Source organism: Tupaia chinensis, unplaced genomic scaffold (genome assembly GCF_000334495.1).
Source record: "Tupaia chinensis unplaced genomic scaffold, TupChi_1.0 Scaffold000054_1, whole genome shotgun sequence".
Classification (NCBI taxonomy): Eukaryota; Metazoa; Chordata; class Mammalia; order Scandentia; family Tupaiidae; genus Tupaia; species Tupaia belangeri.
Window position 1 is genome coordinate 8,433,543 of NW_006159512.1, and position 22,521 is coordinate 8,456,063.

General features: G+C 41.3%; 1 protein-coding gene across 1 annotated transcript in view; it reads left to right on the top strand.

The window, feature by feature from the left end:
* The window catches only part of CUNH12orf75 (chromosome unknown C12orf75 homolog), a 140,244-nt gene that overhangs the window by 10,588 nt on the left and 107,135 nt on the right, over positions 1-22,521 (top strand). Inside the window, exon 3 of the mRNA XM_006141440.3 lies at positions 1,570-1,633. Coding sequence (XP_006141502.1) covers positions 1,570-1,633 — 64 coding nt within the window. The remainder of the gene's footprint in view (positions 1-1,569; positions 1,634-22,521) is intronic.

Genomic DNA, 22,521 nt, shown 5'->3' on the forward strand with positions numbered 1-22,521 from the left:
CGAACCGCGGTCGACTACGTGGGAGTCCAGCGACATAGCCATTACGCTAACTGCTGGTTCCCATAGTTAACTGAGGTTTGAGTCCTGGCAACTTGAAATTCACATCTGGCATGTGGGCGTGCATGCCCAAGATCCCAAGAGGAGAATGGAGGAGAGGGGAATGCTGTGTGGCCATCATCCCTAGGGGGAGATTTCTCACTTTCTGTCTATCTCTCAAGTGAGTGCACATACCCTATAACAAAAATCTCTCTCAAAAAAAAAAGGGGGGGGGGACCAGCAGTTAGCATAATGGCTATGTCGCTGGACTCCCACATAGTCAACCATGGTTTGTGTCCTGGACCCGGTGGCTTAAAACTCACTCTGGGTGCGTGTGCGTGTGTGCCTAAGATCCCAAGAAAAGAATGGAGGAGAAGGGATTGTGGCGTGGCCATCCCCCCTGGGGGGTGATTTTTCCTCGCTTTCTGTCTGTCTCTGTCTGTCTGGGGAATGCATGTGCCCTATAGTGAAAAAAACCTCTCCAAAAAAAAAAAAGGAATAGCTTATCCAGGAATTCTAATTGCTTCTTCCTAAATCCCAAAGATTAAAATTTGTTGGAAATTTGGAAGCAGTGATAGGAGCAAGAAGACTAAACCAAGATCTCTAAGTTGCTTTAAGTTGATTTCATTTGTCTTTTCCTCCATTTACGTGTGAGACTTGGCTTTTAAGCATTGACTTACTTAATTACATGACAATCTCTCAATTCAACATGATGCCCTACATTATTAGGTCCTTAGCTCATGTATCTTCATTTCTTTAGCAACAAGTTCAAGACTTGGCTTTTGGCTTTTAGTTGGCTTTCAGCAAAAATTTTCTCAATGAGTAAAAAAACTCAGTAACTGTATTACTTAAAGTTAGATTTGTCTACAGCTAATAAGGATAAAAATAATAATACCAAAATATTAATAATGGAAGTTATTTCTCTCTCATATTCAAGAAGTCCAGAGGTGATTATTCCAGGGCTAGCGCGGCCCTTCACAATGTAAGGTATAGATTCCTTCTACCCTCTGCTCTGGCTTCCTTTCCCAAAGTCACTCCATGACCCAGAATGGCTGCTGGACCTCTAGTCATTAAGTCAACATTCCAACCAGCAGTTGGAGAAAGCAACAGAGGAGGACATATTTAATTTCCTTTTTAAATTTAGTTCATGAAGAAGGGAGAAAAGAATGGAAAGAGGGAAAGAAAGACAAGTACCCTCAAAAGAGTCTCATGTAGTAATCTCCTTTCCCAGCCTTCCCAGTCAGCCAGAATCATAGGCACATGCACCCAGCATGTACAGGTTAGCTGGGGAACTGAACCCCTAATCTTCCATATGTATTCAGCATCTCTTGAGCAGCCCATTACTGCTGTTCCATGGTTCCAGCTGAAGGACACATTTCCCTAAGAAATTGCACACACCACCTCTGCTTCCATCCTGTCCCATAAACTGAACTTAGTCAAATGGCCACACATAGGTAGAAGGGGAGTAGAAATTTATTCTTTTCCCAGACTCAGTATGCCAGCTAAGAATCAAAATGTTCTTATACCTTGTAGATGGGAATGTTAAAAGATGAAGCCACTGTGGAATGTTGTATAATTCAGCAGCTTCCAAAGAGAGGTAAGCATAGAGTTATTATATGACTCCCAGTATATATCTGAGAGAATTGAAAACATCTTTTCATACCAAAACCTGTGCATGAATGTTCAAAGCATCATTATTCATAAAAGCTGGAAAGTGGGAAACAACCCAAATGCCCATTAGCTGATAGATATGCAAAATTATGGAGCACTTAGGAAATGAAATATTGTTTGACAATAAAAGGAATGAAGTGCTTATACATACTGCAATGTGCATGGACCTTGAAAACATAGGCTAAGTGGAAAAAGGCCAGACATGTAGTTCTAAGATATGAACTATCTGGAATAAGCAAACCATAGAGTTAGTGGAATAGTCATTGTCAGGAGCTGGAGGGATGTGGGAATGGACAGTGAGTGCTAACAGGCATGGGGTTTCTTTTTTTTTTTTTCTTTTTTTAAATTTTAAATTTATTCATTTATATTTATTCACTGTACATCATTACGGTATACAAAACGAGATTGTCCATCTAGAATACACTGTATCTTGACTCAATCAAGGATATTACCATACATGTTATTGTCAATAAATAATTTTCCATTTCTTGTTTTTTTTTTTTTTTTTGGTGCAAAAAAAAATTTTTTTTCCAGCTAGAGTACACTATATATTGTCTCAATCAAGCACATCAACAACATGTTATTGTCAACAAATAATTTTCCATCTCTTCCCCTCTGCCATCACCCACTCTCTTCCCACACTGTCTCTGGTATCTGTGTTGGTATGGGGTTTCTTTAGGGCATGATAAATAGTTCTAGAATTAGATAATGGTGATGATTGCAAAAAAATCATGGAATTCCACACTTAAAATGATAAATGTGAGGGCCAACAGGTATGGTGGTTAAGGCGTTGGACTTCCACATGGCTGATTGTGGTTCAAGTCCTGGTCCCAGTGGCTTGAGATTCAGTCTGGATGATTGTGCATATATGCCCAAAATCCCAAGAGAATGGAGGAGAACTGACTGTGGTGTGGTCATCCCCCTGAGGGGGTGATTTCTCACTTTCTCTCTCTCTTTCTCTTTCTAGTGAGTACACATTCCCTAAAGCAAAAGTCTTTCTCTCTCTGAAAAAAAAAATGTAAATTTTATGATATTTAAATTATAGCTTGACCCCCCCAAAATTTTTTTTTCTAAATCTGGAGATTTTATTTTTGTTTATTCTTTGCCTTTTTTTTTTTTTTTTTTTTTTTTTTTGTTTTTTTTTTTTTTTTTTTTTTTTTTTTTTGCTATAGTGCATGTGTGCTCATTGGAGAGAGAGAAAGTGAGAAATCACCCACTGCGGAGGTAGCCATGCAATCCCTTCTCCATTCTCCTCTTGGTATTTTGGGCATGCATGCACACGTGGTCGGCATGTTTTTCAAGCTGCTGGCCTGGCCATGTGAAATTAAGCCATCTTTTTTAAAGCATTATTTATTTAATTTTATTTATCATTATTAGTATTATTATTTTTAATTTGCTACAGGGCACGTGAGCTCACCAGAGAGAGACAGAGAGAAAAAAAGCAAGAAAGCAAGCCACCAGGTCCAGTACCTGAACTGCAATTGGCCATGCGGAAGTCCAGAATCTCAAACACAGTGCCACCTACTGGTCCCTAAGCTGTCTTAACCTCTACACCACCTGCTGCCCCAGAGTTCTATATTGAAAAAAAAAAAAAAAAAAAGAAAGAGGACAGAGTTACAGTTAGGGGACAGTGGTTTCTGTCACAATACCCTAGGACAAGTTCGTCAAAAAATATTCTTTAGAATATGCTTGAGTTAGAAAGAAAGAACTAAAAAAAAAAGGAACAATGGGACAATGACAAAAGACAAAAGAGAAAAGCAGGCCTAAAAGAAGGGCAGAGAGCTGTTCTGAAGTGAAGCCTTCAGCTCAGTGTCTTATCACCTCCCTAGGAGTCTTGCTGGGAATTAAGACTTGATTTTTCCATTCAAACTCATAAAGAAAGTTTGGGAAAATAACTGTTCAGTCCTAAGGTCACTGACTTTGGCCTTCTGCAAAATTAGCATCTAAGCCCTTTGCTACCAGTGAATTTTAAAGTGAGGAGTGAGTGCCTGGGACACACTCCAGAAAAATCATAATCTGTCCAGCATTGCTTTTGGTTATTAAGCAAAAAAACTCGGATGAGTAGTAGCATGAATATCCCTAAGTTTGAAAGAGTGCTAAGAATAATGAGCAGATTGGGTGGAAAGTGCGGTGGTGTAGAGAGGTGATCAGCTTTGGAGCTAGACAGAGTTGCACTGATGCCCAGGTATTGCAATGTGCTGGCCACAAGGCTTTCCACAGGTTACTTAACCTTTCCGAGTCTCAGGCCACTTCTCCATGCTATGGGCATGGTAATCCCTACCACACACTGTTTCCATAGGCACTACCTGTGTGCCTGTAGTAATCAGGATTCTTTCAGTTGCAAGTGACAGAAAGCTTATTCCAACTAACTTTAAGAAAATATAAAAGGTGTGTGGTGAGACCTAGCAGGGAGTTGGATTTGTTGGATTGTGTCACTGGGAAAGACAGAAGAAAACTGGAAACAGCTCAGATCTCAAAGTCCTTGGAACTCTCTCCACTGCTCATCCATACACGTTTCTCCTTTAGGGTTTCCTTACCAAAGACATAAGTCTCAGGGCCCCTAAACTGTGTTAGCTGGAGTTGTAGGCTCATTTCTGGTGTGAGAGAGGAAAGGAACATCTCCTATAACTTTAGCTTGAAAAAAAAAAAAAATCCCAGGGAAGGACTCCTATTATCCAGGTTTTGGACATCGACCTGCTGACTCCTTGCACCTGTAGCAGAGACTGAGTTTATGGTGTTTGGGGGCGTGTGTGCGTGCACATGAATGCGCATGTGTACACAACTGAGTACTGTGATAGGTCCAACCTATTAGGTCGTCGGGAAAGTCACGATGTGTTTTTGTATATTTTCTGTGCAAAAATGTGTCATGACTTTCCTGATAACCTAATAGATCAGGGCCATACTCCTGAGGCCAGGTGGGGTCTGTTTTCAGAAGAAAGGGGAGAGAGGGAGATAATGCCTCGATACAAACATGACAAGTCTACACCATGTTCCAGACCTTCTCTTTCAACCCATTCCTCCTCCCTCACCCACTCCAAACTCTTTTCCTCCTCTTCCACATCTCAGTAAAAGACATCTCCTAGCGGCTAGAGCCAGGAATCTGGGAGTCGAGGTGGAGTCCTCTCTCTTGCTGTCTCCTTCTTGCACTGAATCACCAAGCCACGGAGTCCTAGTACATCTGTCCCTGTACCTCTGGTCCCTTTGTCCCTGTTCTAGCATAGACTTCGGCACCCATGATGACAGGTCCTCTCACCCTTGCTGTACCTATCTTTGTCCTAACTGCTACACTCTGGCGAGGGTTATTTTTCAGAAGTAATAGTCTTTTATTCTTAAAGAATGATTTGTTTTATTTATTATTATTATTTAATTTGATCAGAGAGAGGGAATGAAAGTGAGAAAGCAAGCTGCCAGGTTCAGAGCTTGAACCATGGTCAGCCCTGCTTTAGGGTTTCCTTACCAAAGACATAAGTCTCAGGGCCCCTAAACTGTGTTAGCTGGAGTTGTAGGCTCATTTCTGGTGTGAGAGAGGAAAGGAACATCTCCTATAACTTTAGCTTGAAAAAAAAAAAAAATCCCAGGGAAGGACTCCTATTATCCAGGTTTTGGACATCGACCTGCTGACTCCTTGCACCTGTAGCAGAGACTGAGTTTATGGTGTTTGGGGGCGTGTGTGCGTGCACATGAATGCGCATGTGTACACAACTGAGTACTGTGATAGGTCCAACCTATTAGGTCGTCGGGAAAGTCACGATGTGTTTTTGTATATTTTCTGTGCAAAAATGTGTCATGACTTTCCTGATAACCTAATAGATCAGGGCCATACTCCTGAGGCCAGGTGGGGTCTGTTTTCAGAAGAAAGGGGAGAGAGGGAGATAATGCCTCGATACAAACATGACAAGTCTACACCATGTTCCAGACCTTCTCTTTCAACCCATTCCTCCTCCCTCACCCACTCCAAACTCTTTTCCTCCTCTTCCACATCTCAGTAAAAGACATCTCCTAGCGGCTAGAGCCAGGAATCTGGGAGTCGAGGTGGAGTCCTCTCTCTTGCTGTCTCCTTCTTGCACTGAATCACCAAGCCACGGAGTCCTAGTACATCTGTCCCTGTACCTCTGGTCCCTTTGTCCCTGTTCTAGCATAGACTTCGGCACCCATGATGACAGGTCCTCTCACCCTTGCTGTACCTATCTTTGTCCTAACTGCTACACTCTGGCGAGGGTTATTTTTCAGAAGTAATAGTCTTTTATTCTTAAAGAATGATTTGTTTTATTTATTATTATTATTTAATTTGATCAGAGAGAGGGAATGAAAGTGAGAAAGCAAGCTGCCAGGTTCAGAGCTTGAACCATGGTCAGCCCTGTGGGAGTCTAGCATTTTAACCACCATGCCACTCGCTGGCTCCAAGTGATAGTCTTATTGTGTACCTTCCCTGCTAAAAACTGCTTAATGATCCCTCTTTGAAGTCAGCCAGATTATGTGTGAGGTCCACAACAAAATGTACAGGACAGAAGGGAAATTATTAGACATACTAAAAATATTAAAACTTTTCCTTTATTGTAGTCTCCCAACTTGTCAAGGTATTTTCATTTACTACTAAGTGTCGGTCTAAATGAAGAAAAATTCAAATGATAAATTATGAGCGTGAACTTTGCTGTTCATCTTTGTACTATGCAACACCAATTTTAGATGCAAATATGAGAGCATTTCAGCATATGTAGAGTCACTGAAGTTAAACCACTCTCATTTTGTGGGCCAGTGTTATTTCATTCTTGCCAGCATAGTAGACATTCTGCACAAAAAATGCCTGTTTCTTATCTATCTACGGGATGACTTCAAGCTGCTTCAAATGAACATACCAGGTTTTGTGATTAGGACTGAGCCATGACATGCTCACCTTGAACTTCCTTTGAGTCTCACTAAACTCCTACACCGTTGGTAGCATACTGGGCTGTGGAGCAGGAAGCTATACACTGACTATGGTGGGTGCCATGGTCTGAATGTGTCCTCTCAGAATTTGTGTGTTGAAATTTTGTTCTTATTGTGACAGTATTAAGAGGAAACTTGGCTCAGCCTCTTTGGCACCATTGGTACCATACTAGACTGTGAAGCAGGAAGTTGTACACTGACTATGGTTCAAATCCCTGGTCCTGTTGACCTGAAACATGCCAGCCACATGCACACATGCCCAGGATTCTGGCAAGGACTGGCGGGAGGGGATCATAGAATGACCAGGCCTTATAGAGAGTGTACCCTACCTTCTCTCTTTTGTATGTGTACTTTATCATAAACAAACAAAAAAAAAAAAAGAGGAAACTTAATCTGACCATGGGATTAAGTAGAGACTTTGGGAGGTGATTAGCATGGGGCCCTTATGACTGACTCCTGATAGCTTCATTAGGAGAGCAGACTGGAGCAGGGAAAAGGAGGCATGACCAGACACACACTCTTACTCTCTTTCTCACCATGCGATTCACTGTCTCTGGACTCTGCCAGCGGTCCCCACCAGTAAGAACGCCCTCAGGAGATTTGGTCCCTGGACCTTAGACCTCCAAACTGTGAGGCAAATAATCCATTATTCTTACAAATCCCCTAGTTTTAGATATTCAGTTACTAAGCAACAGAAACCAGTAAGCCAACTGGAATTCTGTGCTCATGGGCATCGTGAATACTATGTACAAAAAAAAGGGGCAAGAAAATGCAGGCATGTATTGAGTTGTTGGAAAAGTCATGACAGATTCCGGCATAGAAAAACAGAACAAAATAGGTCATGACTTTCCCAGCAAGCCAATATATCACGTAGGTCTCCTCTACTCATGAACATGTTCCATAGTCTCCAGGGATTAACTTACAAAACATAGGGCAGGGCATTCCACCAAGTATGGGGTTCCTCTGAGCGTAGGACCCCCTGTAACTGTCCAGGTCACATGCCCATGAAACCGGGCCTGTTTCTTATCTTCTATAGGGTGACTTCAGGCTGCTTCAGATGAAATATCAGGCCCTTTGTGATTAGGATTGAGCCTTATCTCTTTCCTTTTCTCCCTCACTCTCCTGCCTTCTTGCCCCACAGAAGTTTTTGCTCCTGCAAGGATGAGCTACTTGAAGGTTTCTCTTACACCATTTTCATTGCCTGCAATGCCTGCTCATCTAAGTCTCAGTTGTTTGAAGGCTGCCTTGCTGTAAATATGGCCTTGACTCTTCTAGAAAGATAGAGACTCTCCTCTCCTACCTTTCCCCACTCTTTGATGCAGCCTGGGGTCATTATAGAATGCAGTGCCATTGAGTGAGCCGCTATTTCCTCACTATAAGCTCCATGAGGGCAGAAACTGTTGTCTTTCTTGGATTAGTGCCCAGAGCATCTGGCAGGTGGCCAGAGTAAGATATTTGTAAATGGCATGAAACCACAAAACAATACTTGGCGTACAGTAGGTATTCTCATTCATTAGTTAATTGTTCCAAAATCCTTACTAAGTTCCCCTTATGGAATGAGATCTGGGCCATGTCAGTCTTTCCTTCCTTCAGCAAAGCTTTATTGAGTGATGACTGCATGGCAGAGTCTATGTTAGGAGCTGGGAGTACATTGGTGAGCAAGACAGGCAGGGTCCCTTCCTTCTAAGACCTTGTGCTCTCCTTGCCTCTCAGTAAACGTCTTTTCACTTCCTCTCCTTTCCTCGGTGCCTCCCACGAGGTAACCAAATCAAGTCATACATATTTTAAGACTTTCTCTGCTTCTACCTTCTGCTCAGGATTCTCTTTCTCTGCTACATTCTCAGGTACCAAGAGATGGATGCTTGATCTTTCCAGAGTTTTGTTGTGTCTCCTAACCACTGAGGTCAGCACAAAATGAACATGAACTCAGCCAGTATGCCCCCGCACCTGCTCCAGCACCAGTTCAGGATCTGTCCTTGAATTCTCACACAGGTCATTCTCCGTAGGCTCAAGAGAGTCACTAAGTGCTAGCTACTGTTTGCAACCTTTTTCCCTCACCTAATTGTTTTTCCTACAAATTATAGGTTCATTTTCTTGTAACACATGCCATATCTGGTCATTGAGACTGAGCATGTCTCCTGGGGAGTGCAATTGGCTACAGAGCTTGGCTCAGGCTAAACAAAATGAAAAACAGAGTGATGTTTGGATGCTGGAATTCTTGGTGACATCGCTTACTTTCCATCCTCCCACTTCTTCTTCCTGACCCTGAAACCATCAATCTTTTCTGTAATGTAATTTCAAAGTGTTCTTCAGTAGAGAAGAAATGTCACTCCTTTATAAAAGTACCCTTACTCACATACGCCTTATTTTTCCCTAATGTTCTTCCAGCTGGAATGAAATTTTTCATACTTAATCATGGCTAAAAGAAGAAATATTTTGGAAAGTGTGAGCAAGCTTGCCTCAGGAACTATTTATGATTTAGAGGAGCGAGCTGTAGAAATACTTTAGGTGAAGAAGTTGCATAAGGGTTATAATTAATTCCTCCATTTCTCTGTTACCCACTAGACATCAATAGTTTGGATCCCCTGAAGAGCCTTCTGTTGAATAGTTTAATTTTTTTTCCAAGATATGTTGGATTAACCATATTGTCTAGCTCAGCCACTCACTGCACTTCATAGGTTAAATGATCCCAGTGAGTTCAGGTACATTGGCAGTGGGCAAGGTGGGAGGATGCTGGATCTAAGAATCACTTGAAATTATTCCCAATCTATAAATAAGATTTCATGGAATTCTTGTTCTTGACTAAAGTACTTTTAAATCATGATTTTGACACACTGTGGAAGACTCAACTCTTAGTCATAGCACTTTGGGTCACTCTGCTGACCCAAGAGGTCACTGAAGATTCAAATGAGAAAGACGAGAATGTTTGTCTCTGCTTAAAATTTGGGGCTGGATGGTGGTGGGGTGGTAAAATATGACACTCTGCCAGGCTGATCTACATGTATCTGGAGGCCTCTCTGAGTATATTAGGATTGGATGTGCCCATGGTCTGGAGTGGCTGAAGCTGGGGATTGAGTGTGGCATCAAGGCCCTGTTAGAGATGTCTCTCTGTTTTGCTCATGGAAGAAATACACTTAAAAATTGTTCAATAGCAACTTTGTCTGTCCAATACCTTATTTCAGAGTGCTTGGGATAGGATGATAAAAACTCATAAGACAGTGATCTCTGCCATGAATGGAGGCCTATTATTAGTTAGATATTGTGCCAGAGGCTTTATATATGTCATATAATTGAGACCACAAACACACAAGAGATATATCATTACCATTCTTGTGCAAATTAGAAAACAGAGACTCACGTGACTAGTTTAGACATGGAATGAGATTTGGACTCAGGTCTAGCTGTCCCTAATTCACGTATTTCACCCACCACTCTGCACCACCTCCCAAAGTGTGATTTGATATCTGCATCTTGCTTTCTGGGACACTATTTAATTGAGTCAATTTTGACAAATAGAAAATACCAGTCCTTCTGGTCCAGGGAACAGTGAAAATGTGACATGAAGGAAGGCTTTTTGCAAAATGATTCCTTTGAGCTAGCATTTTTAGGAACAGGGTGTTCCCCCCCCCCATATCATTGAATTGAGTATTTGTTAGTAAAAGAAGACTTTTTTAAGAAGACCCAGAAAAAAAGTGCCTTTGTTCTTCGTTGACTTATTAAACAGAGTAGACAGAACATAACTAATTCTATTCTTGATGTGTCAAGGGCATTTTTATAAGCTTGAATTGTGATTCTCTGGCAAGAATAGTTCTATCCCTGGGGCTATTGTGAGATGCCTGCAGGGGGCTTTTGCCTCATATGAACTGGCACACATTACTTTTTTTTTTTTTTCTGCCTTGAGGGATGTCAAAAGCCCTCCAAAGACTGCTCCCTCATCTTGGAAACTTTCCCTCTTCTGAGGTGGGATGTTTCTCATTTAAGCTTCCCTCAGCCCTCTGCATATTCCATATGGCCCATGACACCTTGTGCCACAAGGGTCTTTTCATAGGTAGGTCTCCTCGCCTGCCTGCTCCATTCCAGAGAGACTCATCCTGCTTTATTCCTGCTTAGCACAGCACCTGCACACAGTCCCTCAACACATATTTCTGCTTTGTTTTTGAAGATCTTTTTAAAAAGTTGGTTATTTCTTCCATGAGCAAGAGAGATACACGCAGAGAGAGAAGAGACAGAGACACCACTAACAGAATCTTCACAATGTGATCCACCTCCAGTTTCAGCCAGCCCAAGATCATGGGCACACACGCACCTAGCATGTTCAGGGAGGTCTCTGGGCATGAACCTGGAACCCCCCTACGTGGGCCAGCCTTGCAGAGCATTGTGTTAGTAATACAACACCGTCTGGCCCCTCAACATGTATTTCTTGAATGAGTAAATGTTAATACTATACATAACAAAAGGAAATTAATTATCTTTCCATGTGATTAGGTTGCATTCAGTGACTTCAGGGTAGCATAAGGTACAGGTTTTTTTTTTTTTTTTCTGAATGCCTTACTAATTTCAGGTGTTTGACCCTACAATCTTCAAATATTAAATTGACTTGATGGTCTTCATGTACATGAGTGGCTATGTCTGCCTTTGGTTCCACAGCCTGTGTCATTTTAGCTGTGGACAGGCTCTGCCTGTGCTGTGAGACTCCACTCAGTCCCATGTTCTCTCCTGCCCCCTGACTTCCCCAGACTTACTCAGGAAGAAGTGAGTTTCTCTAGCCTTTGGCTCTCTGTAGAGAATTCCTTATCATTCCTTGGGCACTAGTGGCAACTTTGCTGATGCGGAATTCTGTTTCCTGGTAACCTGCATTTGCAACATTGATGCTCCATGGGTTAGCAAGTAAAGCTCTCTGCTGGACAGAGGAAGGCTCTCTACTAAACTCCTCACTGAGGTCAAGGAAAGGTGACGCATATGGGGTAGAAGAGGTGTCACCCTACCTTTGGGTCTGCTGTGGTCATTCACTGCTAATTAATTAGCATCTCTAATGTGAGGATGATAAAAATCCCTACCTTATAAAGTTTCTATGAGGGTTAAATACAATACTGCATAGGAAGCATCTGGCATACAGCAAACATTCGAAAAGAAAAGCTACTAATTTATGCTCAAGAAGTGGTGGGAAGAGTGATAATAAATTTAATTTTCCAGTTTAGCTATTCCTGATATGACTCATCTAAAGCATTGATGGAAGGTTGTTTGAGTATGAGATATTACAGAACACTCGGAGTAGGGAGCAGGAAAACCCGGAACTGAATCAGAATTAAGTTCCACTACGAGTAACCGAGTTCTCCAGCCTACCCCCAAGGTAACATGACCGAGCGTAGAGATTTCTCTCTTTCGTAAAAGTCAATAATTGGCAGACTAGGGCTGAGGTGGTAGCTTTCGTCTGCAAGGTCCTCAGGGATCTAGGCCTTTTCCATCCTGATGCTCCACCATTTATAGTCTCCATAGGTTACTCATGGCCCAAAGGGCTGCCCAGCCTCAGCCATTGAGTCTATATTCCAGGCAGTCAAAAGCAAAAAAAGGACAAAGAAGAAATAATAACTGATATCTGTCAGCTTGCTTTTAAGGAGGATTTCTGAAGCTGCCACAAGACACGTCTGCTTTTCTTCCATTGGCCAAAACTGAATCATGTGGCTGTACCTAACTGCAAAGGAGACTGGGAAATGCAATCCTTATTCTGTGTTGCCAGTGCATCCTTCTAAAAACCAAGTGTTCTATTACCATGGAGGAAGGGGAAATGAATATGGAAAATAATGTCTGTCACACAAACCCATCCACTTCTCTTCATGACATTTGTTATATGCAAAGAACTTAAATGAGGTCCCTAAAGCCTCTGTATTCCTTTTAATCAATAGTAGTAGGACCTGCTTTATGCCTGGTACCGATACACAGGCCATAAATCTAGGCAGTGGGATACAACGATAATAAGAAACAGTTCCTCCCCAACTAAGGACAGTGTAATGGTGTACGTGCTCTACCAGTGGTAGTTCAACTACATTATGGGGTGAGGAGGAAGGGAGTAGTAAGCCTTTCACAGGCTCATGGGAGATGTTCTGGGGTGCAGTGGGGGGTGCTCATGAAGAACAACTTCTATTGAATAAAGAGGACTTTCTTAGAAATGAGCAGACACAAGCCAAAAATCAACTCCTGGGCACACTCCCAGCTGTAGACAAGGACTTCTTGGCTCAAATAAATGGTTTTAAGTAAAGAATTAGGAATTGGAGAGGGAGAATCAATCCTTTCTTCCCCCCACTTCTGTGCACCCAAGGAACCAGAAGGAAAGAATGGAATGCAGTGGTGCTCTTTAATTTCGATGATATGACATGGCTGCACCACTTACTGCCATTGTCCTAAAGATCTGAAGTTTAAAATCATTTTCATTCTGAAGAACAAACGTAGCATAATATGAATGGGGCAGAGAGCCTTTTATTTATTTAAACCTTTTCCAGATTAGTTAACTGTATTTTACCGTAGAATTAGCTAATGTGTGGATGATATAAAATTTCTGCTAAAATAATAAAAAATAATCTCACTTGAGAGAGTAACCAGAGCTCTTGGAAAAAAAAAAAAAAACTTTAATGATGGCACTAAATGCAATTTCACTTTTATTTTTATAAATGGGGAAATAAAATGATAAAGTTAATAGCTTTCTAAAGTCATGGGGTTGGGCCAGCAGGTAATGTGGTGGGTGAGACTGCTAGATCCCATATGGCCAACTGCGTGGTTCAAGTCCTGGACTTGCCAGGCATGTGTGAAAGTGCCAAAAATTCTGAAAGGAGTAATAAATGGAGAAGGGATTGCAGCATGACTGTCCCCCATAGGAAGTGCTTTCTCGCTTTCTTCTCTTACTGTCTTTCTATGGCAAGCACAGGCATCCTTGAGCCAATTAAAATAAATAAAGTCATGTGGCATTTTTTTTTTAATTATAAAAATGTTTTCAGACACAAGAGTTTTGCTATGCTTTCCAGGCTGCGCTCAAACTTGCAGTTCTCCTGTTTCAGCCTTCTGAGTAGCTGGGATTACAGGTGCATGGGACATTTCTGTGGAAGGAAATCAGATTTTCTTGTTCTTGGGAAGTTTGGTTTTCTCAGTCACTAAGCCTCTTTTGCATATGGATACATAGTTATTTTCTGCATTGCATACATATAAGGTTTCAAGTTACAGTGTTTTCTATTTTGCTCCAGCATACATACATTTTAATATAAACTCACATGTATGACCTGAAAAAACTTAGTTAACTGTGACAAATGTCTTGATAAGGCTTTCATCGTGCAGCTAGATAACAATTTAAACTGCATAGACAGGACTGATACAAAACTATAATTATAAATATGTAAGCTGTCACATGTCAAAGCTGAACTCAAAATCATTCAAAGATGCTGCTTTCTCCAAGAACACAGAATAACTCCCTTCATCAGAGTCTAGGGAAGAAGAGAAGCCTATTCAGCCATTGAAACACTGACACGTCCATGAAATATATAACACCTTGCTGGGGATGCTTTGGGAGCTTCTGAGAACCCAGATGAACACGAGGAATAAAATGAGGTTCATGTACAAAATGTGCTACTTTCAGCAGGAAAATAATCACAAAATCTAATTACAAAAAAGCACAGGCTGCTTTGGGGTACTTCATCTCACTTTGGGAAGGGTTTGTGTTTTTTTTGTTTTTGTTTTTGTTTTTTTTATAATGCTAATAAACTCGAATGACCCACTTTGAAATAATCCGCACCTTGTAACTGTCAAGGAAATGAAATAAAAGCTTCATGGGACTAAATAAATAAATAAGTAAATAATGTTTATCTTTAGCTTCTAACACTTATCGCCCAGGTGTTTTATATTCTAGATGGCAGCATGCTCTTTCTCTTTTTACTGTTTTCCAGCTTATTTATTTATTTTCTAAGAGGGTAGGGGGAGAGGTATGTTGTTGGTGGGGGGGCCTTTGAACGGGTCTTCACACCACACTCTCACACCTACCTGCAGGCAGTCGTGTGGACCCAGCATGTTGACAAAGACCAGGGATGTGAACCTAGAGCTTTCCCACTTGGTCTCCTGCATTGGGCAGCAACACCCTACTGCCTATACAGCCATGGCTGGGCCTCCACCATTTACTATAATTCCCTCTGCTTTTGTATCTTTGTTTGTAATAGAGTATGTGTGAAGATGGCGGGGGGCACTGTCCACAGATATGGTCACGCCATGATCTCCTTCCTCTAATCTTGCAGCTGGTGGATCTCGGGCATGTGTGTCCAGCAAGTTTCAGGTTGACTAGGCTGAGGATTCAAACTGTCGTCACCACATGGAGCTGGCTTCTCTTGACCACTTCATTACAGCTGTGCCATAGAAACAGCCGTACTTTTGTATTTTTGAGAAAAGGATTGTCATTTTGTGAGTCAAGTACAATATTGCCTTCACTTGTTTTTTGACTTTCATGTCCTGTGAACATCTGTTTTTGACTCCTAAGAACCCATCAAGCTTTCAATCAGGGTCTTCCTCTTCCTGAGCCATACCTAGGTTTCTGGTAAAGGAGGTACAGCCACTTTGAAAGACAGTTTTGCAACTTCTTACAAAGGTAATATAACCCAGCAGTTGTACTCTGTGGTATTTACCCACATGAACTGAAAACTTATATCCACACAAAAACCTACAAACAGGTGTTAATAGTGCATTGCTCCTAATTGGGAAAACTTGGAAGCAATCAAGTTGTTTTTCAGTAAACTGCATACATTAGACAATGGACCATTATTAATGCTAAATGAAATGATCAAGAAGTGATCTATCAAGTTATGAAAGATATAGAGGAAACTTAAATAATATATTTTTTAAAGAATTATTATTGGGATCAGCAGTTAGCGTAATGGATACTTCGCTGGACTCCTAGGTAGTTGACATGGTTCGGGTCCCTGACCCGGTGGCTTGAAACTCACGCTGAGCGCGTGTGCGTGCGTGCCCAAGATCCCAAGAGGAGAATGGAGGAGAAGGGATTGCGGCGTGGCCATCCCCCCTGGGGGGTGATTTCTCGCTTTCTGTCTCTCTGTCTCTCTCTGTCTGGTGAGCGCACGCGCCCTATAGCAAAAACCTCTCAAAAAAATAATTATTACTTATTTAATTTTATTTATTATTATTTTTAAAATTTGCTACTGGACACATATGTTCACCAGAGAGAGAGAGAAAGAGGGAGAGAAGGAAAGTGAGAAAGCAGGCAAGCCACCATGTTTGGGACTTGAACCACAGCTGGCCATGTGGGAGTCCAGCACCTTAACAACCATGCCACCTGCTGGCCCTGAAACTTTAATGATATTATGAATTAAAAAAAAAAGTCCTATATGAAAATTTTGCATACTATATGATTCCAATTACATGACATTCTATAAAAGGCAAAACTGTGGAGACAGCAAAAATGTAAATGGTTTCCAGGGGTTAGAGGGAGGGAAGAGTCAATAGGTGGGACACAGAGAATGTTTAGGGCATATAAATTACTCTGTGTGATATTGTAATGGTGGACACATGTTTTTTCTTTCTTTTTTTTTGGAGAAGTTTTTGCTATAGGGCATGTGTGCTCACCAGACAGACAGAGAGAGACAGACAGAAAGGGAGAAATCACCCCCAGGGGGGTGGCCACACCGCAATCCCTTCTCCTCCATTCTCCTCTCGGGATCTTGGGCACGCATGCACACACACCTGGCGTGAGTTTAAGCCACCAGGCTCAGGACTCGGAACCGCTGTCGACTACGTGGGAGTCCAACAACATAGCCATTATACTAACTGCTGGTCCCAACACATGTTGTTGTACATTTGTCAATGTAAAGGAAAGCCGTTCAGAGCAGTCCATGAAATGCAAGGCCCATCTAAATGTTAATGGCCTCAGTAAAGCACAAGTCTGAAAGTTTGTTTACATTCTAAGTCCATCTGAGTTATTGTACAAAAGGCATGTTTTAGTTTATAGTAAGCAAACTGTGATGCTACAAAGAATTATAAACTTTGCAGTGTGACCGCCCCACATATTCTTCATCGCAATATTCCTGAGTTTGTGATATGGAGGTTAAGGCAGGGGGATTCTACATGACTAGCTGCATGATTTGAGTCCTGTATCCAGTGGCTCATAAAATACTCTGTGTGCATACCCAAAACATCCCGAGAATGGAGGAGAAGAGAATGCGGCATGGCCATTCCCCTGGAGGGTGATTTATCACTTTCCCTCCCTTTCTCAGTCTCTCTCTGGTGAATGCACATGTCCTTAGCAATAAGTAAATAAACAAATTCAAAGAAAGTAAACTTAAAAAAATAAATAAGGTATTACCTGCATTATTTTAGCTGGACCAATGTTAACTCTTGACAAATGAACCAAGGGTTACAAGTCTTGTAATCTTCCCTCTTCTTGCCCTTCTTTTTGTTGAACAAACCAAGTTTCTTTGTCATCATGTCAATGCGCACATATCCAGGACACCAGAGTTTGCTCATCAGGGTGATTTGCCCTCATCCCTCACTCAAATAAACCACTTTTGTTTCACGTATTTTGCCTTAGCCTTCTTTTTAGATTGACTGTGTAAGAGAATATACAAGAGTGGACCTGACAGTCAACTGTGAATGATAATGACATGAGATAGAGATGACCAAAAAAAGCACTGGAAGACAAGAGCCATGTTGGAGAATTAAGTTGATGCTTTCCCCATTGATAAGAGTCTCTAGTGATTTCATTGTCTTCTTTCTGGTACAGAGAGTAGGCCACCCTTGCAAATAGAGATGTCCTCTGTAAGATGTCCCTGACTGAGGACTTGTTTGATATTTTGACTTTAAGATGGTGCCATGTTGTACTTTGATTATCTGTATAACCATTCTGTTTTTTATTTTCAGTACAATATTCAATAAATTACATGAGCTATTCAACCCTGTCTTGTAATATGAGAACATTTAGATAGGCTAGGCTAAGCTATGATGTTTGGTAGTTAAGTTTAATATTAAATCCATTTTAGTTTAGTGAAGTTTTCAATTTCCAATTGGTTAATGGGGAATGAAGTCAAGGAGCATCTGTACACACAGACACGTCCCCATGCACACAGATTCTTGGGAGTAGCAAGACCAGGCAAACTTCCTTCTTATTGAATGTAACTGTTTTTTGTTTTTGTTTTTGATTTTGCTATAGGGCATGTGCATGAGAGAGAAAAAGAGAGAGAAAGAGAGAGAGAGAATGAGAATCACCTCCCAGGGTGATTTACAATCCCTTCTCCTCCAGTCTTCTCAGGATTTTAGGCACTCATGCACACGTGCATACATGCTCAGTGTGATTTTTAAGCCACCAGGTCTGAGACTTCAACTGCGCTGTTGGCCATTTGGGATCCAGTACCCCAATCTCCATGCCACCTGCTGGCCCCTGAGTGTGACTTTAACAAGGCTCAATTAGACTTGGGAGTGCTTCCTATTATTGATAACATTGGGAGAGAGGCTCATTGTCCATCAGATCGTTGCCTTGTTATTGAGAATACACAATACAAACAACATCTAGATTGTTATTCCCAGAGATTTAAGCAGCTGTTGAAAAGTAACACAGGAGGGACCATCAGTTAATGTAATGGCTATGTTGCTGGACTCCCATGTAGTAGACTTCCCATCGCGTCCCGGACCCAATGGCTTAAAACTCACGCCAGGCACGTGTGCGTGCGTGCCCAAGATCCCAAGAGGAGAATGGAGGAGAAGGGATTGCGATGTGGCCATCTCCCCTGGAGGGCGATTTCTCGCTTTCTGTCTCTCTGTCTCTTTCTGTCTGTCTGGCGAGCGCACATGCCCTATAGCAAAAACCTCTCCAAGAAAAAAAAAAAAAAAAAGAAGTAACACAGGAGAGAACTTTTGTGGCCTGGCAGATGGCTTCCCAGCTTTCTCTGCCCTTAGTGGCTTAGTCCTGTAAGCAAAACACAATTCAAGCTTTTCAACTAGAGGAAGAATGACCTCTCCTTTGGCAGTAGAGATGCGGGAACAGGAAGTGTTGCCGGTTTCCAAGGGAACTGTTTATCTCCAGAAGCTTAAAAGACCTCCATGTTTTCACCTCAATTTGTGGCCATGGGTCATTCCATTGCTAAGATAATGGAATCTACCCCTGGGCAATAGCTCTTTTATGGAAAGAAATATGTTGTCAAAGAGACAAATCCTCTTCATTTTGGAAAATCTCTAAAAGGAACCAAATATAAACTGTTGATTTACCTGTGAGTTTATTTTTTTAATGGAAAAAAGTCTCTTTTCTTAAATTGCCTTTCATACAAAAGACATTGAAATGTTACAGGTTTTTTTTTTTTTCAGTTTTACTACAAGGTATTGTTAACATGTTGAGAAAAATCCTGTTGTATTAAAAGCATTGTGTGTGTGTGTGTGTGTGTGTTAAAAAAAGGGACTCTAAATAGCTGCTCTTTTGGATGGTTCTTGAATGTCACAATTGAGAATTTGCTTTGGATTATAAAGCCACTCAGCCTCCTAACCAACATTATTGAAGGACCAGTTGACAAAAGCACAAACTAAAAAGGAGGCAAGATATGCGACAAAAATGAATAGTTATTGAGTTTTCAGTCTCACCTCCTTCTAATTGCCCTTGAGCAAGGATTCACAGTATCTTTTGGGTATTTGTAAGCGAAGGGTCAAGATTTGCTTTTTGTTTTGATGTAAGAGTAGTTGGAGCCAGAACCAGAAAATGGAACTGATTCACTTTTTACAGTCTCTTCTTGCCCTGTGTTTCTTTGGTCTGCCTACAGTGAAGAACATCTTGGAAAGCTAACAGTTCTGGAGGTTTCTGTTGTATTCTTCAGCATATTTATATTGTCTGTAACGTGACTTCTTCCTAGCCTAAAACTAGAGTTGATGTTTTAAAAGTTATTACTTTTTTAATTGCCAGAGGGCATGTGTGCTTCTGAGAGACAGAGAGAGAGAGAGAGACATGGTTATGCCACAAACCTTTTTCCTCCATTTCTCTAGCCCGTCAGGATTTGGGACATGCACACACATGTGGCTGGTATGTTTTTCAAATAGCCAGAGTGGGAGTCAAACCGTGGTCATCCATGTAGGATCTGACTTCCTATTCCCAGCGTCTAACCACTTTGCTATCTGGCTGCCCCCTTTCTTTTTACAAACTAATTTCTTCTAATTTAGATTTTGTTCTTGTTTCTCATAATATATCTTAACCTTTCTTAACTTTAGCTTTTTACTTAGTCACCCCAATTTCTCAAATTGTTCAGAGAAAAATCCAGATAATCCCCAATTTAAAAACTTTCCACTTACAGACTCATTAAAACCCTGCTAAAGTGGAACTTAGATTGCTTAATTCCTTCTCTATTTGTCAGAGCTTTGATTTTTAATCCCTTTCTAGGTTTCAAAGCATATATATATATATATTTATACCATACACCTCACCTCTTTGTTAGGTGCAAACCAAAAAAATAAATAAATAATAATAATAAAACCACACACACAAAACTATTTTTGTCTTTTTTTAATGAACAAATGACTAATTCTCTTGTTGCATTTGGGTGAAAGAAAGGGAAATTACTAACAAATGGCCAGCAGGTAGTCACCTCTAAAGTGATTAAATTCGTTGGGAAACCTTTTCGGAGTCTTTATGAGCATTTTTATGTAGCTTCTTTACCTATTCTAGTAATTTTGGAGTTCCTAAACACAGACTTTTTTAATACTTAAAAAGTATTCCTTATTCATTGTATTTCCTCTTATATTTACTTCTATCACCATAATTGAAACACTTGTTCCTGCTATTTTTCCTGCAAACATTTAGACTTTAAACATTAGGCATAAATGGCCTCTGTAGGTTGATCTGTGAGCCCTCCCATTTAAAAATCATTTCTATGGGGGGGGGCCCAGTGGGTGGCATGGTAGTTAAGGTGCTGGATTCCCACATGGCTGACCATGGTTCAAGTCCTGGACCTGGTAGCTTGAAAAAAATCACACTGAGTGCATGTGTGTGTGCGTATATGCCCAAATCCCCAAGACGAGAGAGTGGAGGAGAAGAGACTGTAGCATGACCGTACCCCTGGAAGGGATGATTTCTCACTTTCTTTCTCTCTGATGACTACATGTGCCCTGTGGCAAAAACTTAAAACAAAATTCTATGAGAAAACGTATTCCAATTCTAAATAAACACATTTAAACATAATCCTTTTTTATATTGGACATAGCTGATATGTGCCAGATTCAGAGCACAAATTAGAAGTGAAACTGACCATATTAAAATCCTGGCTCAGCCTCTAGCTGGCTGTGTCATCTTGAGCAAGTTTCTTTTCTTTTCTTTTTTTAAGTGAGATTTTTGCTATAGGGCTTGTGTACTTGCTGGAGACACAGAGAGAGACAGAAAGCAAGAAATCACCCCACAAGAGGATGACCATGTTATAGTCCCTTCTCCTTCATTCTCCTCTTGGGATTTGGGGCATGCACACACATGTACCTATGAATTTTAAGCCGCCGGGTCTAGGACTCGGACCGTGGTCGACTACATGGGAGTCCACCAACATAACTATTACACCATTTGCTGGTACCTTGAGTAAGTTTCTTAACCCCTCTGAACAACTTATGTTTCCTCTTTTTTAACATGGGGGGAATAAATAGTAGCACTAACTACAGAAGGTTTCTGTACATGATAGAATGATAGAATGTACATAAAACACATGGTAAAACTCAACAAGTGTTAGCTATTTGATCGTGGTTGTTTTTTTTGTTTTTTTTTTTTTTTTTTGAGAGGTATTTTTGCTATAGGGTGTGCGCACTTGCCAGAAAGACAGAGACAGAGAGACAGAAAGTGAGAAATCATGCCCTGGGGGGATGGCCATGCTGCAGTCCCTTCTCCTTCATTCTCTTCTCAGGATCTTGGGCACACACGCACATGGGCTTGGCATGAGTGTAAGCCACTGGGTCTGGGACTCGAACCACGGTCGACTACATGGGAGTCCAGCGATATAGCCATTATGCCAACTTCTGGTCCCTTGATTGTGTTCTTAAGATCCCCTTCAGGTCCCTGGCTACAAAAGTTGGAAAGCAGGAAGATCAGAGACCAGGCTTTGCTAGCATGAAACCCAGTGGTTGATTACAGAGAGATTTGCTGTCATAAGGGTGTCTCATTTGACCCTAGAAATGTGTCTCCATTTTTTCTGTAGGATAGATGAAAGTGATAAAGTCTACCTCTTTTTAACACACAGAACTACTGAGAACATGAGGAAGAGACTCTGTGCTCAAGGTCTTTGAACTAAATAGTTCTCCATAAGATGCCACAAACTGCAGACCTGTGTAAGTTCACATACCGAGTCATTCTCCTTTGGTGAGTAAGAGGGTGGGAGCTCAAATTCCAGAGGATGTTGAAGCTACTACCTGTGGATCTGGTCTGGGTATTTGTGCTCTCACATTCCACTTCTTACTCACAAGCTTTCAGTTGCATTGAAGAACTTTGGAGATGGATCAGTCTCGAGTCTGGTGCCAGCTTTGCTGCTTACCACCAGCTCTGTGACTTTGAGCAAGTCATTTAATGTCAGTATCTCCCCCCGAGTAAGGATAAAATGAAATGATGCACATGGAACACTTAGCAGAGTGCCCAACACTTCGTGCTCAGAACATTAGATCTGATGGTGATGGTGGTGGTTTTGTTGACTTACAATTTAAAAGTGTTCAGTCTTGGGCCAGGAGATGGAATGATGGTTAAGACGTTGGATCACACATGGCTGACTCCATGGTTACAGTACTGGCCCCAAGTGGCCTGAAAAACACATCAGGCATGTGTGTGTGTGTGTGTGTGTATGCCCAAAATCCTGAGAGGAGAAGAGATTGTGGTGTGGTCATCCCCCTAGGGTGGTGATTTCTCTCTTT